At 44.9% G+C, this 21717-nt stretch overlaps 1 protein-coding gene across 1 annotated transcript in view; it reads left to right on the forward strand.

The window, feature by feature from the left end:
* The first annotated feature begins 3435 nt into the window (after positions 1–3435).
* LOC147692340 (EH domain-containing protein 1) overlaps positions 3436–21717 on the forward strand; it is a 1152127-nt gene continuing 1133845 nt past the window's right edge. The window contains exon 1 of the mRNA XM_086936776.1: positions 3436–4441. Within this exon, the coding sequence (XP_086792902.1) occupies positions 4044–4441 (398 nt within the window). The 5' untranslated portion in view covers positions 3436–4043. The remainder of the gene's footprint in view (positions 4442–21717) is intronic.

Here is a 21717-nt window from a genome sequence, read left to right on the forward strand (position 1 = left end):
ACAATAAACATTTGGCTTTAATTATATGTGCTCTTGTCGTGTTTGTCCTTTCGTTTTAAATAACATATTTACCTTGTCTTTCGTTTTGTCAAACATAAATTGCGGCTGTTTCAAATAATAGCATGTGCATTCTTTTAAATGTGCTTTTGTTTATGTTGTGTCTTTTTATGTGACTGTGCTATATTTGTCTTTTGTATGCAAAGCTAGGTAACATAGACTAATGGGTTAACATTAGCAAAGGGGGTGGGCAACAGAATAATTATCATTTCCTGAATTAATTATTGTCTTGTGTTTCCTTGCATACTAGAGTCATGCTAAAAGAGGCCTGTGGCCTATTTCTAAAATGGATGTCCGAAGTCCTGTCAAAGTTGGGCCTTGCACAGCGGCGTTTGAAAAGGAAAATATTTTCTTCAATAATTCTTTGAAAGTCGCTCATAAAAGCAAAGCTGTGTGGAGCATTGAAATAAACTTTGATAAAACTTTCATTGCCAAGGACAGGATGTGTAGCGGCGGAAAGGCTTGGACGGAGGAAGCAACGGACGATTTTACTTAATGTTGCGAGTCTCGGAAGAGCCTGTGACACTCATAATCAATGAACAATGCCACTCTTGAGGAACTGTGATTTTTGCTATGTGAAAGGCAAATGACTTCATCGGATGACATTTCTTGACCAATCCTGCTTCGTGTTGCTCGGATATTTGTATTCTTTTAGTTAGTTTTAGGTAGGAAAAAGGTATAAAAATGGCCCCTTGGAAAGAGCACTGTTGGCTCGTTCCTGTGCTCCAGAGATGCTGTCGGACTTTTGATTCACGTAAGGTCCATTATACTTTACTTTTTCCCTTTAGGTTTTCTTTAGTTAAAGTTAGGGAAATAGGGTCTGGGGAAACTTTCCTAATGTTTGAGCACTTTTCATGCTGATTTTGATTTGAGCTGACAGCCAAATGTGCCTTTCTAATAAATAATTTTGCTTAATAAAAATTGCTAATAAAAGAATTTAAGCTTTAAAATGCATTTTGCCTTATAATAAAGTTAATAACATAGATTTTGAAATGACAAGCTGGTCTTGTTTGTTTTCTTGAGTTACTATTAGTTAATCCATTGCCTATGATTTTGACTTAATTAAATGTTCTAAAGTGTTACTGATTAATTAGGTCATATGATTCAGTTGGTCAATTCATGTCTCAGTCATTTAAGGGCCTGATGTTAGATTTATAAATTATGGTGAGTATCATGGTGTAGAGTTTGTTCATATGAGACTGAATTTCCTTTGGCCCGCTGGAGCAGCGTTGGTCCGGTCGCTCGCCCGTTGGCTAGCGGCCCCAGTACCGACGAACCTTTGAATTTGCTCTGCCAGTCCGGTTGCTCTGGACTGGCCCTCGCTTCCCTGAAAAGGAGCACCCGCTCTGACCTTCCGGGTCCGAGTAAGAAGCTATCTTCGAATCCTGCGTGGGTTACGCTTGCCAAGGTTTGTTTGCTCCAACCCGGAAGCCGACACCGCCGACAGTGAGAGCTTTCGTGGGACAGCTCATGGTCCACTCCTGGACATCCTCGGTGCCCCAGAGTCCACGTGGCAGCGGAGACAAGCTTCTTGACAACCACCTGATTGCGCCCGACATTGCCTGGTTCCACCCTGGTCACTGCTGAGTGACCCAGACTCTGTCCCCTCTGCTTTCAGGTACCCTTCAGCTTCGATCCACCCTTGGATCGCACCGGACACTTCTCTTCTGGCCGCCTGCAGCATCATCATCTACAGGCTCCGTAGATCTACACGACGAAAGGCGACATGACTTTGCACCTGTGCACCCGCTTCCTGTGGGTGAGGTAACTCTTGAACGCTGGTGCTCCTGTATTGGTATACACCTCTAGTGTCTAAGTCTAAAGTTTTGTCCTTCTAGGTCAGTCGGAAGACTCTTAAAACAGTAACTCGATAACTTTTACGCACCATTGACTTTGTATTGGTGCATGTGTGTGCTTTCAGCGCTGCACCCGATTCCCGCTGGCTTTTCCTGACTTCAGCATTGCTAGTCCCGATTGGTCCCAGCGATTCCCCAGGCCCTAGGCCTGACAACTGTTTGATTAGTGATACTTATACCACTTTTTTAATATATGGTTTGCGTGCCCCCCCGGCCTCATCCATAATTGTGCAACTTTTATATGTTTAACTGTGCTTTTTGTTTAAACGCTTGTGCCTCTGCACTCATAAAGAGTACAGAGGATTATTCTAGTAATAAATACATATATTTTTATAATATATAACTTGTGTGGCGTCCTTTCATTTGATATTACAGGATTGTGATTGGTAAAACAGCTGGCTTCACATGCCCTCTTGAGTTAAGCCTTTAACACCTTAGCTGCTATGGAACGTCCAGCTCCAGTGCTGGACGTTCCATTGCGCAGGTGCAGTTGGAACGTCCAACAGCCGACGGCAGCACTCCCGAGGTAGTGGTGCCGTCGGCCGCTGGACGGGCGCAGCGCTTAAGAGGTTAAGGCTGCTTAGTACATGCTACCAGTAGGATAGCTTGTCTATAAGTTTGACTTACAACCAACACCATAAGGGATTGTTTGGACTGATACAAGGTGCCCCCAGAATTGGAGACATCATATATCAGGCCAACTTCTCACTCATATGGACTGTGACATTTAAGAATTTACATAGATAAAAGGTTAAAACTTCTCCCGAGTCTGTGGTTATTGAAGGTAAAGATTAAATGAAATGTATATTGTTTTCCTACCTATTATTCTAACTCCTTTTGATCCCTAGGTCCTTAGGTATTGGCGATGAGGATTGGTAAGCCAATGGTATAGGACCTAGTTAAATTGTATATTTCTTGGTAGAGTATCAGGGGCAACCTGTTTTGGAATGCATATGGGCCCAGGTGAGTATGGTAAATACAAGCAAGCTCACCCCTCACGCTCTATCACCAGCAACACATAAACACCACACAGACATTAACACATCTGGTTATTAATTAAAGCATTCAATTATTATCAGATGCATGAAATAACTTTAAACTCGTAATTCCATACATGCCAATAAACCAGATTCAGGCGGGAGACTTGTGATTTTTTCATGTTAAAAATGGCTTTAGTTTGACTGTCTCCTGCTTGAGATTGCCTCTCCTTCAATAGAACTCAATGGGGGAACTACATTCTCCTGCTTATTTTTTTTACACACTTTCCTCTTTTAAAATGTTGGCATGTATGTCATTCCCACCCATGCTTAAACAGGGGTTCACAATCCTATGTGCAAAGTAAGTAGGGACAACTAGAGTATAATGTTACAAAAGATCGGTTGGAATTGCTCGGCCTACACGTGCTTGCTCTTGCTTTGAGGGTTTTTGCACGTTTCGTGACGTAGCCACGGTGTCAACGAAATTGCGAGGCAAGTCCTGCCTGACTTTAACATGACTCCAACGGAGGAGCAGTTATACGCGTGCGCAGCGGGTAATAACTCCAATTGGTTCTATTTCACTCCTTGTGAGAGTGCAGGGATTAGGTTTAAGCGTTCCGCCAGACACCGCGTGCACGTTGAAACAGTTTTGCGAAGAGGACAAGTTTACATTCCGCCACAAGTAGTATTGGGACTTGGGAGGGGAAGGAAACGCGCTGAGGTTCCTCGTGGCGTTTCCGTGTCTTTTTTAACCAAACCTGAAGCTGTAGCAACGAGCCCATCTTTCGCTGTTATTTCAGTTCTCGGTGTCAGTTTGACCGCTTCCCGCTGGATTCTATCTACGTGCTCGTGTTTGTCCAGAAGCAAAGTGAGTGCCTCTCTCATTTCAATGCGGTGTTGTTTTCTGTCTATCTAGTTCTTGGTCTTACGTTCACTCGTAGACTACAATTTGTCACGTAGACCAGTGAAGGGAGAGTAGAATGTTTCTTTGAGTGTTTGGTTTTCGTAGAGATGACACGATCCTTTTAATAATGGGGTTATTTGCTAGTTCGTTCAAATTAGGAATTGTTGGTTAAACTCCAGGGAGTAGCTAAAAGTAGGAGTCTTTCGCTCTTATCTCAACTTGCTACCAAAAAACACTTGTACGACCACGATGTTCCGCTGGTCTGAGTCCCGGCACAAAAAGGAGCCACTTCTATTTCAAACAGTGTCTGAGGGCCTCCGCTCTCTCTATGCACAGAAACTCTATCCGCTGGAGGAAGCCTCACGCTTTCATGACTTTCACTCACCGGCTCTAGAGGAAGCTGACTTCAGTAATAAGCCAATGGTGCTACTAGTGGGCCAATACAGCACTGGCAAGACTAGCTTCATCCGTCACCTCCTGGAGCAAGACTTCCCAGGCATGCGCATCGGGCCAGAACCTACTACGGACTCCTTCACTGCTGTCATGCATGGCGACCAAGAGGGCGTCATCCCTGGGAACGCACTGGTTGTTGATCCCAAGAAGCCTTTCCGGAAACTGAATTCTTTCGGCAATGCTTTCCTTAACAGGTGAGGAAAAACACTTCGTTGCAACACCAGAAGAAACGAGGTGTATTGGTAATACCAGGTGATGTAAAAGTACACTACTTTCCAATGACATCTGGATCTGGCCTGCTGTTCTATTAAATATCAAAGATGAGAGATCTTAAGAATAGGTTAGCCACCGGCATTGCCTGCTATTGTATTAAAAAATGCATACTTTATCCTTGACAATGCTCGGGTTCGGAAGACCGTAATGCATGTGTATTAGGCTGGAGGGTTTCTCTTCACTGCCAAACTCATCAGTTTTTCAGTGAACTATATAAAGACAAAGCACGCTTTGCCAACCTTCTTTCATTTATGGTAGACCTATTTAAACATTGCTATCTTGTATTTCCCGCAACATCTTAAACTCGTCCATGTTATTATTAAAACATTGATATATATTGCAAATACTGTGCCAGTAAAACGTATTAATGTTGTAAATGCACATTCCTGAGACTGCTTTGAAACTCTTCAGCTGGTCCTGGCGTTGGGAGCGTGTATATGCTTTGTTTTGTTGCTGAGCAAGGTAGCTACAAACTTTTGATATGACTATTATAGGTTGGTTTCCACCCCATTTTGTGAAGGAGGCTCTTTGTCCCTTTTCAGTTTAAGTATATCTTTTTAGAATTTGCGGAGGCTCTGTTCAAACTGTAATTGCAGAACCACTTTGAGCAAATGTCTGCAGAAGCATTAGAATGCAGGGCTCAAGCAACTGCTGAATATGCTTGCTGCCATCGAGTCTTCTCCACCCCTACCTTTTCTCTATCTACAGTAACAACAAATGTAGCCCACCGCAATACAAGCACTAAACTCAGGGGTGTGGAATTTAATATAATATCTACTTGTCCATGGGGCAGGTTGCTTCATAAATGTACTTGTTCTGGAACAAAATCCACTTGTCCCTCTGGTGCCATGTAGTGCGGCGACAAATTATGGCAGCAATCTCATTATATTAGAGCTCTGATATAGCCCCTCTGATTATGCCAGGGATCATACCGTAGTATTGTTTGAATACTTGCAATCCATTTATAGTGCCACATTTCCGCAGATCAACAAACTGGGGCCGTAGGTACTGGTAAGCAATAGTTCCAGTTAGAATGCCCTTTTGAGTCTGTGCAAATCTACTAGCTTGCATGTTTTAAGGGTTTTCAACAACTTTTCGCTAATCTTTTCCCATACTGAGAAATGTTGGAAATGTATGCCTGACCATGGCAAAAGTAACCCTTCTTCCAGAGTTGGAGGGAAGGTGAACTTGCAAACACTCCGATTTTCGCATGAACAAACCTACACATGCATATTTGCTTATGCTAAAATGCGGTTCACAAATATTTTCTAGGAGTACTCTTTCTTGTTCCACTTCTGTAATTTCTTGGGAATGCACTAGAGCTGCATACCTGCACTTTTTTAAATGACTGAGCCCCTAATTTGGTCTGGCCTGGACCATGACCTTTTGAATTGATTAAAATTCTGTCGCTCGCTCTCTGTATCTGTGGGCTTCACTGTGAGCGACAGCATTCTGCTCTTCCAGAAGTAGCATATCGGCAAACAAAGTAGTTTTGTTCAGGGCCAGTAACTACTAAGGCGGAGTGTGCTTTTTGAGACCAAAAACAATTTTTGCTTTTGCCAATGTTTGTTATAATGGTGAGGGCCAGCAGCTCCCACACCAATACGGTTTTACAAAAACCATGCCAAAACAATTGACAAAACTAAAATGCTGACCACCAATTCACATACTGGCTTTGCCAATGTTTGTTTATTTTTGTTTAACATAATCTTATTAAAACTGCTTACACTGATTTTCCATTATTATTTTGGGTAAATATTAGCATGCATCAACACATGTTACTAAATGATGCTGCAAAGTAAAGGTACCTGACAATTTACAGTAGTTTAGCAAAATGTTTTTTTCCTGCTTTGATTTTTTTTTAAGCAAAGAATAATCAATCTTGTTTTCAAGATTCTGCAAATATTTGCATAAAATCAGAGCATTCTGGGAGCATTATACATAGCCTCATATTGCTAAACGTTTGAAAACGTGTGTATACATTTTTATACTGGAACCACAGACAGTAGTGCAGTCAGAGCTTACATTTACTTAGAGCCCGCACCCTAATAATAAAGACTTTCAATTAATGAACCTTAAATACAAGTTTGAACAGCATTAAAATATGGACAAAGGTATTACCTTGCCTGCATACAGAGCTCTTCCATTATCCATAATGTGGTACTGCAAACTGGCAGCCAACGAAACATCTGATCATTTCTAAACCAAACGTTTAGAGCATCCATTTTCCGATCTCTTTACCTCTTGGTTTCCTCCATTTCTGCTCACTGTGTTCTGACATCCAGACTTGACTCTCACACTCAGGGAGTTTAAAATAGGGTAGAAGTGCGACTTCATCCTATCAAAAAGAAAATGATAAATAAGGTTGCACAAGGCTATTATCTTGTTTACTGTTTATAATTGCTGTTTATCTGTCAGATAACATTGCCTTTGTACAACTCACCAAACACTTATTTTGATTTATGTCTGTAGCTGATCAATTTATCTGGCTGTCTGCCGCTATTTTCATTTTGTGCTACATTTCTTTTTTAACAGTAATACTGTGAATTAAGTTGGCAAATAAAAATACATTTATCACTGGATGTGTTGGTATCTAACCGTTAAACTTTTTCCCAAGCTGTTAAAAGGAATGCAAATTGTGTGCATAAATAGTAAACAAATATTCAAGTGCAGGTTAATTCATATTTAAGAATTCAGTCCACCTTTATAAAAGTTAATTTGTATTTTTGTAGCATGCTTTTGTGTATGGTATGTAGGGTTTAATGTGTAACACAAAAAAAGGCCTGAGGAGGTTTAACGACCTGCAGGGGCAACTCCCCTCATAGTAAATATGGCAACACAAACAGGCTACCCTGGGTCGGACTAGTCACAACGGAGTGCAAAGAGGTCCCTTTTTAACGGACAAATTCCCTCACCCACCTGCAGGTAGCATGCTTCATCACCTGGAATCTCCTCGCACTGCAAACCTAGTTGCAGTGATCCTACGACCCCTCACTGTGAGGGAGGAGCTGAGGGATGTTTTAATTTATGATGGTAAGGAATTATACTAAAACCTTCAGATGAGCTGGACGAGGAGGGAGTGTGTGAAGAGAGTGACAGTGTGACTGAAACTAATTCCCTGGTATGTTAAAGATTACTTTTAATAGGGCACCCAGGGGTCCGGATTCAAATCTAAAAATGTGGACCATGGTAGGAAGATTCAACCTAACATGGTCTAAAAATGGTCAGTTGGATAACATGTTTTAGCCTTAAAAGCCCTCCGCAGAGGTGCTGTAGCTTTCTTCAGGACCAGGTGAAATGTGAGTGTGTAAGCCTAGCCACCAATCCAAATATGGTAGTGGAAAAAGGATACAACCAACTAGTAGCAAGCACGTTTTATTCGAGTGAGGAGTCAAACCTATTGAGTGATGCTGGGTAAAACACCTACATTCTCATCTTGCATCCTCAAGTGCCAGTTGGTCTGTTCTCTGCCCTTAATCTGCCCAAAGCCAGTGGGAGTGGCACTTAGCCACCAGTATCACTCCTGATCCCAAGTTGTCTCGTCCGTGTCAAACACCAGCCCTCATCGAGTGGTCGGAAGCGCCCAGGTTCAGGAAAAAAGTGGATAGGGGACCACCTCTCCTGGCTCAACTCGGCTCTGATCCAGGACACTGTGATATGAGAGGAAAAGGGGAAGGGATGCAAACATCCCCAGACACTAACTTCAGGGGTTAAAGTAGCTAGGGTGGCAGTGTCTGGTATCAATGCTGATAGATCTGCTCCTCAGCATAACAAGTGGACAGTTCTGTCTATGGACCTGATGCAGCACTCGTGCTGATTATTATTTGTTGACTGAATACAGTAGTTCTGAGGGTGATCATGGTTAGGTTTAGGCACTGAACGTGGTGCGTACATAATGTGATCCCTAGTGTATTTGTCAGGTTCACTGTGGACTAAGGGCCTCCCTGCTCCATATGTGAAGTTCCAGGCCAGAGGTGCACCGCAGTTGAAGGCCTCAGATGCACTGGCACTGCCACTCTGAACTCCAAGGTGTGCGGGGCATCCGGTGCGGCTTGCACAAGAAGTTCAAGAGTGCTCGGCAGACACAGCCCTCTCCTCCCTACTCATGGCGGGTTAAACAGGCATTTGGGTCTGCTGTCAAAGTGGTGGCAGTAGGTCTCTCCCCTGGGACCAGGGGAGCATGCGGAATCACTGCCCATCAATGTGCAGTCTGTGGGGGTTGGAAGGTGCCGACAGTGTTGTGGAGATTTGCTCCGGTGTCGCACCGGCAAGAGGAGGGAGCCTCACACATCTCCCGTTACTCCTGGGCTGGTGCAGGCCACCCTTGTCTGGTAGGCCACAAAAATTCTGTCCATCACAGATGGGCCCCCATCCAGGGTGTGGGGATCAAAGGTGGACGGAGAATAGCACTTGTGTCGGGACGTAGGCACGTGGCAAACTCTGCGGCAAGTCTCGCTCCAGGGCCCGGGGAGCATTGTTGGCAAGAAGTAGGGCAGGCTGGCGTCAAAGATGTGGTGGTTGTTTCTGCACTGCATCAGCGGGGGGGGTCACTTACCTCCCCTATATGCAGGGCCAGCGCCGGCCACCTTGCTCTTGCCTAGGTCTGGGTAGACCGCTTATCTTTGTGCCTGGCCCAATGGTATCTACTTCAGGGAGTAGATAGATACTGAGGGTTGGAGAACAATGAGGATCGCTCTGGTCCAAAGGCAGGTGGAAAATTACAAAAAAAGCGCCTTGTGGGGTCGGATGACTGGCTATTAATATCTGGTGCTGGCCGCCATGATGGTAGAAACACTGGACTTGTGGGTATGGCAGACAATAAGGGTACTTTTCTTGCCTCAGGCCTGATAAAGTGGCAGGGGAGTCCAGGGATCTCCCTTAGGCAAGTCATGGGCTCAGCAGCATTAGTTTTGATAGCAGTGGATAAGCGAGGATGACGGAGGGAAGAGGAGCACTCTAAGAGTGTGACCTCCACCTTGACGCTTCAAGCCATGCCCTTCACGGCACGTTATGAATGCTCTAGGTGCTCCCATCCTTTCTGATCTAATGCAACATTACATTCCAAACAGAGAACTCTCCTCGGCTGACCTAAATTTGTCAGACTCAACTGTTCTATAGCAACAAGCAGGTGGCCACTCCTTCTGAGTTTTAGCTCCGGCCCTCTGGAACAGTTTGCCGCTCAAAATTCCCGGACTAATTTTGAATTCAGGAAAAAGTTAAAAACCTGGCTTTTCATTTATTAAGAGATCCTGATCCCCTTTTGCTGCTCCCTTGGTGTGGTACTCCTGTTCTGTGGTTAGCACTGGGAAGCTCTGTTGCTAGGGCAGCGACACGCTTTTATAAATGTCATTAACATATAATTTCTACAGGAACATCCATCCATGTCCTCCAACCTGTTATCCATTTCGTGCAAGAGGTCTGCAAGAGATTTAACTGCTCTGCAGGTCCGCCACCTCCGCCTGTTGCTCAGCCACCATTTGTTCAGTTGCAAGTGCCCTCTCATTCACCTTACGGAGACCTGCACATAGAAGATTTATATTTATAGATAAGGACTCTGTTAAGGTTCCCTTTGATATCAGAGGCCTGTGATGAGTTGGGAAGATCCCCTTCAGCAGGCGGTGGGACCTCCCTGTCACAGTCTGTGTACCTTTCCATCTTGGTCTCCTGCATGGCACACCAGGACCTGTTGTGGTCTATCCTGAGCAGTCCCCCCAATACAGCTAACCGTTTCAGTCCAGCAAGATACCCTAGGTAGGGGGCCTCCCACATGCCAGCATGCACACTCTGAGCCATCAGAGGGGACAACAAATCCTTTCTCCTCCTCTAGTGCTCTGGTCACCAGCCATCACCGCTCCTGAACTCCCGCTCCAACCAGGTCTCACTGTCAGCAGGGTGTAAAAAAAAAAAAAGTGGGGGGTGCCCAGTGCATCCTATCTTGCTTGCAGTCCACCAATTTCCCATCGTAGTTCTCAGGCGCTCTCCCTCACATTGCCCTAGACCCGTTGTGTTCTCCCTAAGGCCCGCAATAGCACCTCCGGGGAAAGGTCCTCACGTAGGCACATTGCTTAGTATCCACGGGTCCTCACACCTCCTGAGCCGCCTACAGGTGTCACCACGGCTCCCCCACCAAGTGTGGGACCACCATAAGCACTATCCGGGACCACTGCAATTCCCTCAGCGCAGATAGCTGATCCCAATCAGCAGGGCGGGCCTTCACAGTGCCTACCTGGCCTCCACCTGCCAACTCAATCCCTGCAGCAATGCCACCTTCTCAGCTGCGAACAGCTACACTGCCCTGCTCTCCACCACAGCCCCACTGCACCAAGCCACGCAGTCCCTCTCTCTTCATGGCCAACTTCTTTGGCTCTCTCACCAATCGCAGCTGTCCAAATCCCTCTTCTGAAGGCAGCCTAGTCTTGTCAGGAGGCGAGCTAGAGACTTAGGACCCTCAACTCAGCCGCAGCACTCTAACTCTAGGTCCCTTCGTTCCTGTGACCGCTCATCAGTGTTGCTGCTGCAGTGGGCCCTAGTTGTGGCATCAGGTGTGCACCCTGCTCCACTTTATGGCCTCCTGCTCCTTCTGGCCTCCAACCTTCCATGTTCATTAGGCTACTGCATGCCAGGTAAGGTAAATCAGTCAGGCAGCTTGCCAGGCACACCCCCATTGTGTTTTCATATGTAACCTGTTGGCCAGTGACCTAGAAACATGTGTCTTTATAAAACACCTAGATCAACATGTCTACTAAATGCCTAGCCCTTTGTGCGCTGTTGCAAAGTTCAGTTTATATAACCTTTCCCGGATATATATAGAGTAGAGATTTTCTTTCAAATCGATTGCTCTTTCTCAGTCTTTCTCACTTTTATTTCTTCACAGCTGTACAGAAGGAAAGATTGAAAGAAATCTTATCTTAATGTGTTTATCTTAGTTGAGTGCTTCTCTTTTTATGTATGGCTTGATAGTGCATCTGTCGCCGGGCCATATGTTCTTAACAGAAAAAGTGCTTTAAGAATTACTAATGAGAAGGGAACGTTTGCTCTGCCCAAATGCTGATATAGATATATATATATTAATTACCTACTGCCAGTTGCCAGTAGGTAGTTATATTTATGACCTAGTTTCTATTGAAAAAGAAATTTTTTTTGGCCAATATCTTTGGTGCTGTTTGATGAATCTTTGCGAAATTTTCGAAAACTAATGGCCCACTCACTTCAGCTGTTGTGTTGATTGTTTCGGGGTGATTCATCAAGCGGGCCGAGAAAAAAGGGGGGGGTCCCAAAACACGTTTTCCCCATGTTAATTTACTTAGGAAATTTTAGACATGGATACAGCCCGAACTGCTGAACGGATTGACACCAAATTTGGCAAAGGATAGCTCTTGGTTCAGAAAGCACTCTTTTTGTTAAAAGGTGTAAATCCGTTCAGTAGTTCCTGGGAAATGTAAACATTTCTCAGATATACACCTGGGGACTCGGAGGATCTGAACACCCACCCGCTCTCGTGCCTGCAAGCTGATTGGCTGATTGGCCAACACTTTAAACTCGAACGGGCTTGGTTACACTGAGTCACAAGAAAAAAGGTTAAAAAAAAGGGATAAAACAAGAAAAGGAGTCAGGGTAGAAACACCCTGACCCCCTAGGCCTGCTCAGGGAGGTCCCACAGGGCCCCCCCAAGACCAAAAAAGCATTTTTCTTTTACAGTTTTTAGCCGGTTGCGCGGTGGATCCGCAAATCTGGCCCCCCAAAAAGCACAAAGCGTAGGCTCATGCAATTTGTTTTCTTTAAACCCCTGGGTGGGCCAGATCCCGAGGGCAATGAAAAAATGCAGTGCACGGGGGCCCTTGCGGGTTCCCTCGTACCCCGGGAACCGCCACCTCCCCGGGGCTTATAGATCGAATGCAGGGAGCATATGAGTCCCCCGCAGCTCTGGGGACCCACCTCCTCATCCTGGGGCTTTATTTAAATGTAAAGTGGGGGGGGGCTTCAGCCCCCTCCACACAGCCTCTGGGACCACCACCTCCCCAGGGATAAAATACTGTTGGAGAGGAGCTGTGCGGTTCCCCTCGTGGAGCTGTAAATGGCACTGGAGACTGCCACTCCCAGCAATATCCCAGTGTCCCCACCCCTGGGACATTGCAGTTTGCTATGGCCTGGCGGTAGCACTTCTCCTGCCAAGCTATAGCTAACTCCAGTTCGCTTCATGGGAGCATGTTTGAAGCTCCCTCAGCCCAAAAGCAATACTGGCACCTGCAGCAGGCTGGGAGCTGGCAGGGACTGTGGGCCTTGGGGCTCCCCCGCTGTCCCAACAACATGGTCAGGGTATTGGGTCTTCGGGGCAATATCTGCCCGGGCAAAATTCAATACATCTGCTTCCCATAGCGGAGTTGCCAGCGTGACCTGCCTCTTGCAGAGCATGAGACTCTGACCCTCTACCAAATATCAAGCCCCAGTGTCTGAAGGCCTTGCGATGTTCCCTCTCCCCCCCAGACAGATAGCATAGGTATCCCACTGGGTCCATCGCCTTCTTTTCTGCCAAAAGAGACGGCTGTCTGATTGGAGAACACCCAGTTGTTCACCACCACATGTGTGCCGCCCAATCATACAGCCTTAGATTCGCCAAGGCAATGCCCCCTTCCCAAGGGTAAACAACAGTTACAACGCAACAGTTACAACGCATTCTGTTACAACGCACACCATTACAACGCAGGATCCTTTACAACGCATGCCTTTACAACACATGTCATTACATAGCAGATGGTATTACAACGCATGCCATTACTACGTAAGTATTGGTAAGTATGTCATTTTATTTAATCATTTATTTTTTAATTTAAATTAAATAAATTAATTTTAGTAATAGTATATATTTAGTTTTGGGTTATGGGGTACAGGGGTATTTTTAGAGTTCAGGGCTGGGTTTGGGTTTTGGGATACAGGGGTATTTTTAGGGTTCAGGGCTGGGTTTGGGTTATGGGGTACAGGGGTATTTTTTGGGTTCAGGGCTGGGTTTGGGTTATGGGGTACAGGGGTATTTTTAGGTTTCAGGGCTGGGTTTGGGTTATGGGGTACAGGGGTATTTTTAGGGTTCAGGGCTGGGTTTGGGTTATGGGGTACAGGGGTATTTTTAGGGTTCAGGGCTGGGTTTGGGTTATGGGGTACAGGGGTATTTTTAGGGTTCAGGGCTGGGTTTGGGTTTTGGGGTACAGGGGTATCTTTAGGGTTCAGGGCAGGGTTTGGGTTTTGGGGTACAGGGGTATTTTTAGGGTTCAGGGTTGGGTTTGGGTTTTGGGGTACAGGGGTATTTTTAGGGTTCAGGTTTGGGTTTTGGGGTACAGGGGTATTTTTAGGGTTTGGGGAACTGGGGTATTTGTTGGGTTCAGTTTTAAAATAAATAATTTAAATTAATTAAAAAAAATGTTAATAATTTTATTATTTATTAATAATAGTTCTTTATTAATAATCGTTCTTTTAAAAATAAACTTAAAGTAATTTTTAACCCTACACTATCCAGCACTTACCCTACTATTACACTCCCCTGGAGTTAGATTTTTATTTTTAAAACCCTAAACTTTTTTCAAAAATATATGTACAAATTAATTATGTATAAATATTTTAATTTATTACATTAATTACATTTTAATTATTTACATTTTTTAAAAACTATTATACTTACCTATACTTACGTTGTAATGGCATGCGTTGTAATACCATCTGCTATGTAATGTCATGCGTTGTAAAGGCATTCGTTGTAAATGATTCTGCGTTGTAATAATTGCGTTGTAACGGGGCGCGTTGTAAAAGTTTGCGATGTAACGTCATACATCCCTCCCAAGCCTTCCTGGCTAACGTACTTAGAGCTATACGGGATCCCATTCCAAAGCAGTGTTCTTGTGAAAGTCTACCTGCCTGAAAAGTCTTTTTGGCACTGCAAAGAGTGTATACTGGAGGATGTACTGGAACTTGGGGAGGTAGATCATTTTAAATAACGCTACCCTCCCTAGAAAGAACAGAGGGTGGCTGCGCCAGTTGTCCATATCATTGCTTGCAGGCCTCTAGAATCCTCCTTAGGTTATCTCTGAGAAATTGCCTAGATACCCAAATACTTGAAACCTTCTGATTTCCACTGGACCAGGAAGTTCCTAATCGGAGGGCACCCCTCTGTCATTTGATATGCTACTGAATTTCCTCAGTTGATGCGAAGCCCAGTATACTTCCTGTTGACTGGCAACATCTCCAAAACGCGCAACATGGACCGGTTGGGCTCTGTCAGAAACAATATAATATGAAAAACAGTCAAGGGTTTGACTCAAAACTCAGCAAGGCTGAGCCAATAATAACTTGAAAAACAACACACCTGCCTGTGCTGAGCAACTTTCCTTGAAACAATACTTTGATAATTGTACATGAACAATAAACACGAACAATGGCTTTTGAAATTGCAACGTTTCTTTTAATTCTTTTGCAGACTATTTTGCTTTTTAGTCTTTTGCTTGATTTTTCTGGCATGAGAATACAAAAAATTGTGTAGGAAAAAACTATACATTTACATACAAACAAGAAAAAACACACTTTGGTATGTACATAATTCACTCAAACTAGCATTCGACACATTCTTGGCCATCCAGACATACAAAAAACATTCATACAGGTCCCATCATCACAAAACAGTTTGTAATAATGCAAGAATAATAACAGTTGTAAATTTCAAACGAAAGTGAAACTTTTTTTCAGTTCTTTAGAAGGAATACTAATTCATCACTCGAATGACACAACCATAACAACAATGATGATATGGGACCGGGTCAGGTCGACGCGTGTCGAACCCTATCCTTAGCGGGTTCTCATCAGGACCACAGTGTTACTAAAGGGGAAGAGGAAAGCAACAATCACTATACTGAACCTGGGAGATCACCATCTCAACCGATGTCCCACTGCACTCAGCCTACCTTAATATGTGGGTCAAAGCTCCTCAAATAGTAAATGAAAGCCGATGTATTCCCATCGTAGGGGAGCGAAGAGGTGCTGTGAGAAAAGAATACATGCGTTCAGTCATGCCGACTCACAACATGCTAACTGTGTCTGCACTGGGGCGGGGCTGGAAGGTTACGTGTGCTCACCTTGCAGCGCGTGTGCGCTCACTAATGCTTGTTGGATGGCGCTCGGTCCGCAATTTCTGGATCCGGCGCCTCTGGGGATAAATTATGACAGTAAACGTTTGAATTCGGCAGGCGGGAGAGAGCGCATCGTCAGCTGCTTAAAGACCGCGCTGAAGCGTTCCGATGTCCGCTTACCTGAAAAATCACTTTGAAACTCTCAAAACAGTATATCGAACGTCCTCGCTCCTCACTCAGCAATCACTTGCAGATTACTGAAGCCGTGATGTTGAATGACTGAAGGTAGAGGTCGCCTCCCAAAGCATGAAGGGAGTTGTAGTTTCATCAAAGAGAATTCTGGGAGATGCAGTCCTGTGGGCTAAATCATGGAAAAGTTTTGTAGATTTCCGAAATTTCGTTCAAACCACTGACTGCTGTATCATACTTCATTATCAAAAGTGCCTCTCTTTGGTTTAATCTTAGCTCTGAATTCCCTCCTCTTGGATCTTTTTCGATTTTGGACAGGACGGTCCATTTGAGGATATTTTTATCATGCTTATTCGTCAACCAGTGGTGTACTAATGGCGCATTCTCCACTTCTCTACGCAGTCTCGATTTATGCTGCGTGATGCGTTGTCTTATCTCCTGGGATGTTTTCCCGATGTATAGTTTGGGGCAGGGGCAGACGATCGCGTAAACTACATTCCTGGTTTTGCAGTTGGTGAATGATTCATGCTTCCAGTGGATGTTGTTAAAGGAAAATACTGTTTCTTCCATGGTGTCATGACAACAGATGCAAGTGCCACATTTGTGGTGTCCTTTTGTCTGGGGGAAGCCAAAAAGGCTTGTTAGAGTTGGTGATTGTTTACTAGGTAAGGCTGCCCTTACAATATGGTTCGCCACGCTCTTCTCCTTCTTAAATGCAAATAATGGTAAATTTCTCAAGTCCTCATGTAGGTTTTTAACTAAATGCCAATTAAGATTTATCAGCCTTTTAAGTTGATTGGCAGCAGGGCAAAAGGTTGATACACAAACCATTCGATTTTGCTCGACCCTGGCTTTCTTAACCATAAGTGTTTCGCGGGGCGTCCACCATGCTCGCTTAAGAGATTGCTTTAGGAGTTTTCTCGGGTAACCTCTATGGAGAAGCCTCTCCATGAGTGAATTGGCATGGTAGAAATAATCTTCTTTGCCTGAACAATTCCTGCGGATCCTCAGGAATTGTCCAAAGGGTAAGTTCTGTCTCAAACTCCGGGGGTGGTTGCTGGTAAACAGCAAAGCCTTGTTCCTATCGGTTGTTTTTCTAAATAAAGTTGTTGCCAGGTTTCCGTTATCAGGGACAACTTTCACGTCCAAAAATGTGATAGATTGGCTGGACGATGTGCAATTAAATTTAATGTCGCTTGAGCGCCCATTGAGCCACTCAACAAACCCATCAAGGGTTTCTGTAGTCCCAGTCCAGATGAAAAAGATATCATCTATGTACCGCATATAATGCGAAATCTGATGACTGTAGGGATTGTCGTTGTAAATAAATTTCTTCTCATAAAGGCCCATAAACATGATTGCTAGTTCCGGGGCAAAAGGACATCCCATGGCTACTCCCTTCACCTGAAGGAAGTAGTCGGAATCAAAAGTGAAAAAATTCTTTCTCAATGCGAAGGATGCCAGCTGTACAATGAAATCAGAAGGTACTTGGCAAGGTCTGACACGTGTCTCCAGAAACCAAGCTAGTGTCTCTAGAGCCTGATCTTGGGGAATCTGCGTGTACAAAGACACGACGTCTAGCGTTACTAAAAGCTGGGAACCTTGTTCAAAGGGGACTGTACCAATTCTTTGGAGGAAAGCCGTGGTGTCTTGAAGATGTGCTGGAATCTCTTCAATGAAGGGTTTCAGGAAAAATTCAATATACTTGGCCACTGGCTCAAGTAAGGACTCACACCCAGAAACTATGGGTCGTCCTGGTGGGTTTAATTCATCCTTGTGGATCTTAGGTAATAAATAAAAAACTGGAGTTCGTGGATTTTTGTTCTGTAAAAAATTGAATTCCTTCGGTCCAATGAATCCTAGATCAAATCCTTTCTGAATTACTGAAAATAGTTCACTCTGGATTTCGAGTGTAGGATTCTTTGTGATGCGTCTGTAGCATGAATTGTCATCCAATTGTCGAAGTGCTTCCGTTTTATATTTATTAATGTCCCATATCACTACTGCTCCCCCCTTGTCTGCCTGTTTGACTACTATGTTTTTATCATCTTTCAAGGTGGTCAAAGCCTCTCTCTCTGCTTTGGCGAGATTAAATTTGACAAAATTCCTCTTCTTTTCAAGTACTGATATTCCTGAAAGAACTGTGCGTTCAAACGTAAGTATCTCTTTAGGAATTTTTGAGCCGGCTGGGCAAAAGGTGGATTTCTTCCTTAGTCCCGTCACTTCTGTTTGATGTTCCTCGCATATATCAGAGAAGAATGTCTTTAATCTTAGCTTACGACAAAATTCCAGAGTTTCTAACTTCATCTTAGTGAAGTCTGTATGTCTCGACGGGACAAATCCAAGGCCCTTCGTCAAGATAGATGTTTCAGCTTCATTTAAAATCCTGTCAGATAAGTTAAAGATGGATGGAAGGTCTAACTCTTGTAGAACCGGGATCGTGTCCTCATTTCCCATGGTTGAACGGGACGTGACCGACCTCTCGGTTTCTGCGGGCCTTGTCCTAAAAAAGGTGCCTGGTTTTGTTGTTGACGTTGTCCCTGGTCTTGTTGGTTTCCTTGCCTATTTTGATAGGATCTATTAGCGTTATTAGAATCACTTCCAGACGAAGATGTATCCGAGAATGAAACGAAGGCACGTCGAGAACGGCCTTGGTTATCCTGGAGGAACCGTCGTGATTCAGAATTAGAGTAAAAGTCTTTTCTCAGGTAGGGGTATACGGATTCCAACGAGAAATTTTTCTTGTCCAGCTCGAACTTATTGTTTTTTTGGGCAACCGTAAAGTCCTTAAATTCGCCGATCTCCTTTTCAACCTTCTCCAGGAGTCCTTTTGAATCAGCTATGAGTTGATTGTCTTTAATTTCTTTTTCAAGTTTTTCAATTTCAGCGAGTTCTTTAACTGAAATTCTGTGTGCGGTCTCAATAGTAAGGACCATCAGGTCCCTACTGCACTTTGTTTCGACCCCACTGAATCCTTTTTTGTATTCAGGGTCGTCCGTAAACACGACCGGAATGTTGCGAATTTGAAGTCCTGCGGGGATTGTGCCTGATCTTAAATGCTGGAGTAAAAAATGACCATGGAGATCCGTCCTAATTTGTTTTTTTCGTAGACGTATAAGTTTATCAGATTCGTTGACAGTGTTGGCCGCGACACTGAGGGTTGCAGAGGCAAAGGGAGGCGGATCTCTCATCAGGTTTTGGATATGTTCCTCTGTGTAAGCTACCGTGTCCTGTTCAGCCATACCCACACTGAACACACGTGCAAAAGAGGGGGTTTAGGAAAGGATATGAAGAGAAATGAGACGGAAAGATTAAAGAAAGACTACACCCCACACCGCAAAAACAAAGTGAACAACCTATTCCAACAGGATTAGTCCTGTGGCAGCTCCTTCTCTGCCCACCTTCCCCTTTAGTAACACTGTGGTCCTGATGAGAACCCGCTAAGGATAGGGTTCGAAACGCGTCGACCTGACCCGGTCCCATATCATCATTGTTGTTATGGTTGTGTCATTCGAGTGATGAATTAGTATTCCTTCTAAAGAACTGAAAAAAAGTTTCACTTTCGTTTGAAATTTACAACTGTTATTATTCTTGCATTATTACAAACTGTTTTGTGATGATGGGACCTGTATGAATGTTTTTTGTATGTCTGGATGGCCAAGAATGTGTCGAATGCTAGTTTGAGTGAATTATGTACATACCAAAGTGTGTTTTTTCTTGTTTGTATGTAAATGTATAGTTTTTTCCTACACAATTTTTTGTATTCTCATGCCAGAAAAATCAAGCAAAAGACTAAAAAGCAAAATAGTCTGCAAAAGAATTAAAAGAAACGTTGCAATTTCAAAAGCCATTGTTCATGTTTATTGTTCATGTACAATTATCAAAGTATTGTTTCAAGGAAAGTTGCTCAGCACAGGCAGGTGTGTTGTTTTTCAAGAAACAATATAATGTCATCCCTTGGAAGGATATTGCGTCCTCTCATCCCTGGTCCCCATACAAAGCCCTGATCTAGGCATCCTTCCGGATCCAGCTCAAAGAGCCACAGAAGAATAGCTGGGAAAGCGTTCATCCCTGCCTTGTGCCTCTCTTCATTTGAATATCCTCAGACAGCACTCCATTCATCCTCACTTGGGCAACAGGGAATTGGTAGAGCAATTTCACCCACCCCAGACATGAACTGCTGAATTTCATCTTCTCCAATACTGCTTGCAGGTACGACCATTCCAGGGAGTCAGAAGCCTCCTCTGCATCTAACAGCAGTATTATTGCGGGCTCCCAAATCTTCCCACTGTGCACCTAACAGCCAAATACCCATAGAAGATTATGGTGTGTTGCCCTGTACCGTCTAAAGCCCAACAGGTGTACCTTCACCAGGGTTGCCACTATCCACAACATACGGTTCGCTAGCATCCTCACCAATATTTTTGCCTTTACATTTATCATGGGTATCAGGCGATAGGATCCACATGTCTCCCTTTCTTGTAAATTGGGAAAATTAAGTCCGGACCAGGTTTTCTGGTATCACCCCCTCTCATCTGGCACACCTATAGAGTTCCCTCAAGGGGAGCACCACCTGTGCTTGAATGCACTTGACTCTTTTGGGAAGCCTGTTAGACCCGGAACCCGAACCTCTTCAGGTCTCGATAAGACTGCGCTTTGAATTTATGTAGGCATTCAGTTTTTCATCCGTGATTTTAAGCCCCCCCCCAAAAAAAAACACCCACACACACACACACACACACACACACACATATATATATATATATATATATATATATATATATATATATATATATATATATACACACACACATGTGAACAAGAGCAATTCTGCTCGAAACTCTTCGTGTTGTGTGGTTGTAGAAAAATAATACAACTTTCCTAAATCCTGCGGGGTCTGAGTCTCCCTCTTCGCCACCACCACTTTCCTCGTGGTAAAAACACACTCGCACACACTCTCTGTCGCTACCGGCCTCTCCGAGGCGCTAGATGTACATGTGACTGACTCCTCCCCAGCTCCACAGGCCCGCAGCCAGGGCTTACCTTGTTGATGAAGGCGACAAACTGGTTGTTGAGGCCTTTCATCCGCTCCTTCTCAGTGGAGCGGATCTGGTGCAGCTGGGGGTCGATCTCCAGGGTGGGCATGGAGGCGAGCAGGAAGTCACTGGTGGCCCGGGTGAGCCCCTGCCCGTTCCTGGCCTGGGACAGGGATCTAGTGGACCTCTGGAGCCCGGGCTGGTAGCCTATCACCCCGCCGCTGGACCAGGGGCTGCCGGACAGGGACAGCGACCCCTGGGAGCTGCTGCTGAAGCTGCCGCGACTGTCCCCATAGCGGCTGCCTTACAGACTCATCGCAGACGCTGGTTGGTCTGGGGCACTGTCAGGCGGGGTCGGAGCTCTTCAATGAGAGGAGCACTTGTGGGGAGTCCTGGAGCTCCTAGAAGTGGAGCACTGGGTGCTGTGAAGGGGAACTGCTCGGAGTACCACCTGGGGGTGCGGGTACCAGCTTAAGAGCTGCTCAGAGAGGGCACCTGCCAGGTGTGGTAGCAGGGCTTCAGGGTTGGGGCACCTGCCAGGTGTGAGTGAAGCTTTTGAACCGTTGTCTTTCAGGAGTAAAGAAGGCAGAGCAGCTCCAACTGCTGGACTGCAGTAGGTGGGGGCATAATAAGAGAGGGGGGGATCACCCTGGATCCTCGGGCGTGCCAGGGTACACCTGCAACCAGCACCCGTCCAATCAAGTAGTACCTGGCCAGCCTCACCTGGGCAAATCTGCATAGGCCTCTGGAGGGGTGTATGGCGTACTCATCTTGTGGCACTGCCCCCTCCCCCCCACACCTTCCCTCAGAGGATTACTCAGACCGTGCTCGCGCACCTCTAAAGGGGTCCCACCTCATGCATGA

The sequence above is a fragment of the Lissotriton vulgaris genome, chromosome 9 (assembly GCF_964263255.1).
Source record: "Lissotriton vulgaris chromosome 9, aLisVul1.2, whole genome shotgun sequence".
Classification (NCBI taxonomy): domain Eukaryota; kingdom Metazoa; phylum Chordata; class Amphibia; order Caudata; family Salamandridae; genus Lissotriton; species Lissotriton vulgaris.